Raw genomic sequence first — 6,596 nt, forward strand, 5'->3', positions numbered from 1 at the left:
TCTCTGTGTCCCCAATTCTGCCCCAGTTATTTTTTATTTATTTATTTATTTTACTGATTTTTATTGAGCTCTACATTTTCTCTGCTCCCTTCCCTGCCTCACTTCTCCTCCCTTCAGCCCTCCTCCAAGGTCCCCATGCTCCCAATTTACTCAGGAGACCTTGTCTTTTTATACTTTATACTTCCCATGTAGATTAGATCTATGTAAGTCTCTCTTAGAGTCTTCATTGTTGTCTAAGTTCTCTGGGGTTGTGGTTTGCAGGCTGGTTTTCTTTGCTTTATGTTTAAAAACCACCTATGAGTGAGTACATGCGATAATTGTCTTTCTGGGTCTGTTACCTCACTCAAAATAATGTTTTCTAGCTCCATCCATTTTTCTCCAAAATTCAAAATGTCATTATTTTTTTCTGCTGTGTAGTACTCCAGGCTTGGGTACACTCGGACCCGCTGGGCATTAGAGGGACGTTTTGAAGCCATGTACACTCACACCACCCCTCGGCCAGAGATACTAAGTATCTCTGGACTTACCTTGCATTCTGTATGCAAAGAACACCCTCCTCCAGTCTCTATTCTAAGTGGTACTCCCTTCCTCCTGGCAGGTGGGGCCCTTAAAAACTCGCCTTTGAGTAGATGCAGGACAAGCCCCTTGAAGGTGCTGCTCTGGAGGTCAGATCTGCATAGAAAGCTGCAGTCCCTATGGTGGACAGGTGCCAGCGGCACAGGGACACATATAGAATTTCCACCGGGAAACCTGGTGAGCCTCCCAGTGTGGATCTTGGGAAACAAACTCAGATCTCCTGGAAGAGCAGCAAGAGCTCCTCAGACCCAATTTGTTTTGTTTTGTTTTGTTTGTGAAATAGGATTTCTGTGCAGTGCTGGGTGTCCCAGAACTCGCTCTGTAGACCGGGCTGGCCTCAAACTCAGAGATTCACCTGCCTCTGCCTCCCATGTGCTTTAAAAGGGGTGCACCAGCAACTGCCCTGTTTCTTGTTTTTCTTAACTACACTTTCTGTGTGTGTGGAGGGGGTAGGAGGATGTAGGGGTCAAAGACAACTTGAGGGAGTTGCTTCTTTCCTTACACGATAAGGGTCATGAGAATTGTACTCAGTAACACATTGTTGACAGTGATCGTTTCGTGGTGTTGCGGTTTAGTCCTGAGGATAGAGCCCAGGCCCTCACATATGCTAAGCCATCATAAGCAGATGTTTGTTTTCTGATGGCAGGGATAGATCTTGGGCCCTCACAATGCCAAGTGAGCACCTTGCCACTGAGTGGTCCCAGCTTGGCAGTCTTGTTTGTAACCTCTGACAGGTTTGTTTACTATCTAGTTTTATTAACATAGCCATGTCCTGAGGGTGACAGAGTCTTTGTGGAGACCCCCACTGTTAGACATAGTCCAAGATGTCTTGGCACTCAACTTTGTCATCCCTGCTGTTGAAGTCCCAGGACCTCACATTCCTGTCTTTGACTGAACCTATTTTCTAGCCAGCATGGCAGCACACATGTCATCCCAGCAATTGGGGGGCAGAAGCTTCTCCTGAACAGTGTGAAGTCAGCCTGTGCAACACAGTCAGTTGCTACCTCCATGTCCAGCTACAGCCACAAGCCAAGCATGCAGACATCCCTAGTCCTGGGAGGAAAGCCACATGGTACACCAGAAACCCAGTGAGACCCAGGCTGCTCCAATGGGGCAGCTGTGACTGAAGAGGAAAGGCTAGGAAGGCAGCAGCTGCTGCTGGTTTGTAGTGAGGAACAGGGCCCAGGAATGCTCAGAGGCACTGAGGTCTAGGGGCAGAAAGACCCAGCAGCAGGCCAGTCTGTCTCAGCCTGAATTGACCATTTAAGGAGGAAGGAGCCCTGAGTTTTGAGCCCAAGCTGCTTGTGGCCCCATGACCTGGGCTGCTGTGGGCTGCTGGGTTCAGGAGAAGGGCCATGTTGGGGTCCTGCTGTGATCAGAGGGTGCAGCAGAGCATCTGAAGGGCAGACAAGGAGCAAAGGAGAACAGACAAAGGTGGCAGAGATCTTTTAGTGCTTATATGAAGCAGAGCTGGGAAGTGAGGTACAGGTGAAGGGGAGCAGCAGGCCATGTCTGTAGAGCTGGGGCAATCCAAGCGGAGAGGTCCCAGAACCCGGGGACCATGCTGGGGTTAAGCATAATGGGGCCGGAGGGTCTCCCAGAGGAGGGGGTTCTGTTCTTCCCAGGACAGTCTCCATCAGAGACTGAAGTGCTGGGCCTAGGAGGTGAGAAAAGGGGACAAGGGAGGGACTGTAGAGTGGTGGGAAAAGAGGGGCCATGGGTGGGGCTGTGACGTAGTTAGGTCTTGCTGGTCTATGCTGGGACAGGCTAGACAGTTACAGAAATGAATATTTTTTCTTCTGCTGATTTAAAAAATAAGAAGGTGGGGAAAGCAAGATCTCAGCAGTCAACCAGACAAACTTTACTAGGGGTATACTGACTAGTTTTATGTCAACTTGACAGAAACTAGAATCATCACAGAGAAAGCAAGCCAGTATGCAGCACTCCTCTATGGCCTCTGCATCAGCTCCTGCTTTCCTGATGGCTCTGGTCCCACTGCTGCTCCACTCTCATGCTTCCCGCTGTGCAGCTTTGGAACACGTGTCATTTTGTGAGACCAAAACCAATTATTTTCTGGGACAAGTGGCTGATAGTTTCCATATTGGTACCTGGCCTTGTAAGTGCCTCTACTTGCCTCTGTCCTCCTGACTTATCCTTGACAAGCCAGTCTGGGGCTACAGTACCTTAGCCCAGGGTAGACATGAATTTACTAACAGTCACCAGGTGGTGGTGGCGCATGCCTTTAATCCCAGCACTCGGGAGGCAGAGGCAGGCGGATCTCTGTGAGTTCGAGACCAGCCTGGTCTACAAGAGCTAGTTCCAGGACAGGAACCAAAAGCTACGGAGAAACCCTGTCTCGAAAATCCCCCCCAAAAAAAGAAAAAAAAAGAATTTACTAACACCACATGAGCCTGACAGTAGACAACTGTTAACATGCTATGACAATTAAACAGAATTGACAAGACATTGCTGCATGTTGGGTCACATGAGCCCTTATCAGTCCTAAAGGGTCATAAACAAATGACCCAATGGCCAGAGGAGGAATTGGAGCATCCCCCATTTCCCTTAGGCTCTGAGATTAGAAGCATGTCTACTAGATCTTCTTGAATCCCCAGACTGTCCAGACACCAGATACAAGATAAAACCAGAAACCTATCAATTGGTAAAAACAGTAAAAATAAAGTTTACCAGAGACCAGAGACTGGGGTGCCCCCCCCCCCAGAACCAAGTTTGTGCTTCCCTGTATGGGTCACCAAAATGTTAGGTCCACGGGGGGTTGTACAAAAAAACCACCGAAGTCTAGTAAACCAGAAGCAAACTTTATTCCAGGAAAAAATAAAAATGAAAAAATAAGTAAATAAATCTCCCTGAGAGCACAGCCAGAGATGGACTTGTAAGACTGTGGCAAAAACTGGTATCTGAACTCCTCCTTATAGTAAGAAGCAACAAGAATTAGGCAATAACAAAGGAATTTTTACAATTTTGAGATGAAACTTAGATAATTGCTTTTCTTTACAATGTCCATTAACAGGGTTTCTTGAGTTAAACTAGTGTTTGTATTCAGCCCACTGTCTCTCTCTGGTACTCGTGGATAGTGTTTACCAAAGCTCTGCATTTCCCTGATACTGCCACTTTCACATAACAGGGAAAGCTATGGGACAATGTAAAACCCATATGTCAAAAGCCACGTACATCCCATCATTTAAAAGTTAACTCAGCTCACATCAATTATGCTGGTCATGAGTGGCCAGGAGATTATCTTAGGGCTAACTCAATTTGTAGATGAATGATTTCTCCTGCAAATGGAAAATATAACTGCCAAAACAGAATAGCACCTAACATCTACCTCGACTGTTTATACACATTTTCCATGGTCTTAAGCTTGACAACCACAGCATCAATCTTGGACATGATGCTGCCTATGGAGTGCTCCACACAGTCAACACGTCTTGCCAGTGCCTGGAACTCTTCATAGAAAACCCTGTTGGAGATACTGTCCCTCCTCTGGAAGCTATTATCATCCTTCTTAGAGTCATCCAGGGTTCTTGGGAAACTTCTGATGCTCGTGGGACATGGTAATGATCTATGTTCCAAGCCCAGAACCTCCCTCACTTCTGCACTGAATGGTGTTTGAGTGCATTGTGGCATGAAGTTCTGGTCACTGGTTGTCTGTTTCACCAGGAAATTCTTACTGTTGATATATTTGTGTCCTTTCCTTTTGCTTTTATGTTCCTCCTTGATCCTGCGCTGCAGCCTCTGGATGTAATGCTGGACAGCCATGTAGATGAACCGGTACTGTGCCTCTTTCTGGACCATTCCTGGCCTCTGGGACCGCACCATCTGAATGGTTTTAGAAACATCGATGTCATGGTCAACACCTTTCTCTCTAATGATGTCAATAAGGATATCAATCACAATGAATGTTCCCGTCCTGCCAATTCCAGTATTGCAGTGAACTACAACAGGGCCTGCATCCATGATGCTCTCCTGCTTGTGGTGGACCTCCTCCAGGAAGTCCAGCACACCTCCAGGGTCACTGGGCACACCATGGTCGGGCCATGTCTGAAAGTGGTAATGCCAGACAGTTCTCTCTGTATTTCCTTGTCCAACCTTGGAGAGCTTGAGTTCTCTTAAGGTGTAGTTAGGAGCAGCACTTTCTTTGATGTTCCTAACACGTATGACCCCATAGTCTTTGAGTGCATACTCATCAGGCCAGTACTTGACACATTTGCTCTTCCCTCTCTCCACCTCCTTTGTGGTCATGCTGATGACTCGAGAGTTCTCCTGGAACACCATCCTCCAGAAATCATTCACCGTGTTCTGCAGGCAGCCTTGAGTGGCAATGTAGCTCTTTTTGGGTTTTGAATTGTGGCACTTGGCTTCAAATTCAGGCATGATGATGTTCGCATTGATGTAATCAGAAACGGGCTCATTGGGATCGCCATCATGCAGGACAACCCTAGTGTGATCGAATGGCAGGATGTTTTTGTATCTATTTTTGTTTTTATTTTCTTGTCTCCGACCTTCTTTTTGGCTATAGAGAAATTTGTATTCCTGTTTCTGTAGTGTCTCAAATTCTTCCCAAAAGCCCTGTTTGGCCATACCTGTGGTCTCAGCTACCTTGCTTAGCTCTCGAACCCTGCTTTCAATTTCAGCAGCATTAATACGAGTTGTGTTGAGAGGCTGCTTGAGCTGCAGGACTATGCCAAGTGTCGCAACAATAGGGTTCTTCTTGTAATGCTCCACCAGGTCTCTCAAAGAGTCAAAATACTCTCCTCCACCAACATCATATTTCAGTTCCTGACATCGGATCATAACGTGGCTCACTTTGGACTTGCCATCATTGCTCTTCCATTTGTCATCACCTGTGACGACAGAGAGAACAAAGTCTCCAGGGTATCTCTGGCTCCCTCGGACAAGAAAGCTGCCATGCTTACCCTTCTCCATTAGCAGTTTCTCTGCTTCTTTTCCAGACAAGGGACCATGGAACCACCTTTCACAGGTTGGGTCTGCACAATTCAGTGGATACTTGAGCTCAACAACATCTCCGCTCTTTTCTTTTAGCTGCTCGTGATGTTCCATGTAGTACTGGAGTAGTTCAGCCAAGGTAGCAAACTTCTTCCCACCATAGAGGTCATAGTAGTCCCCAGTGTTCTGAACCTTGATGTGATAGACAGCTCCATTTCTTCTAACAGACACAGTAAAATCTCCAGGGTTACTCTCACTAGGCCTTGTCAAAAAGCTGCCATCAACTCCTCTGGTTAGAAGGAGATTCTCAGCCTCCACACCACTGATGTTGGGGTGAAACCCTCTCTGAGATGCCATGTTCCCCTTGGCTCCTGCTCCACATAGACCTGCTGCTTGCTCAGGCTCCTTGGGACACTGTCACATGTGTGTTGGGGGGCTAAGCAAAGACCCACTGAGGAGTCAACACATGTGCAGGGCAGGTAGAACTGGCCCACTCTACATGCAAAATCCCCCACCAGACCTGGATCCTGGATACTGGCTGTGCCCCACTAGGGTCACTCTGCTTCAGTCCTGGGCTTTGGCTCCTGCTCTGGTCTCACCACCGTGTCCACCTTAGGCAGACTGCCAGCGCAGAGGTGGGAGCTAGAACTATGGGTGAGGTTTGTTTGTCCATCAGCACAACTGGTATCCCAAGGGGCAGGGCTCAAGCCGCGCTCTAACAGTCATCCCCAAAAGCAGATCAGTCTCTTTGTCCCTGTCCTTCTCTACATAAGCTATGTAACAGTCTTAGAGCTTTAAACAGAGTTTGTAGACCTCACCATAGCAAGTTATAAAACATCTGTGACCTTGAGAAGTTGCTGCCCATACAATAACCATAGACATATATAATTTGGGCATATCAAAAACATTTACACTGTAGCCAACACACAAGGCCAATGACAGAAATATTATTTATAAATGCACATATATTTACAATGACATCTCTGGTTATATTAACAAAACATACAACCCATACATAAAAATGCAACAAGAATATGAAAGCCTTTGCTCTA

The 6,596-nt window shown here is 46.8% G+C and overlaps 1 protein-coding gene across 1 annotated transcript; it reads right to left on the minus strand.

Moving 5' to 3' along the window:
* Window positions 1–3,918: 3,918 nt before the first annotated feature.
* On the minus strand, window positions 3,919–5,901 carry LOC121445466 (tyrosine-protein phosphatase non-receptor type 11-like). The gene has a single exon (XM_041647607.1). The coding sequence runs from the start codon at window positions 5,899–5,901 to the stop codon at window positions 3,919–3,921; it is 1,983 nt and encodes a 660-aa protein (XP_041503541.1).
* Window positions 5,902–6,596: the final 695 nt, after the last annotated feature.

This window comes from Microtus oregoni, unplaced genomic scaffold (genome assembly GCF_018167655.1).
Source record: "Microtus oregoni isolate MIOR12 unplaced genomic scaffold, Mior012 000193F_ref0000305, whole genome shotgun sequence".
NCBI lineage: Eukaryota > Metazoa > Chordata > Mammalia > Rodentia > Cricetidae > Microtus > Microtus oregoni.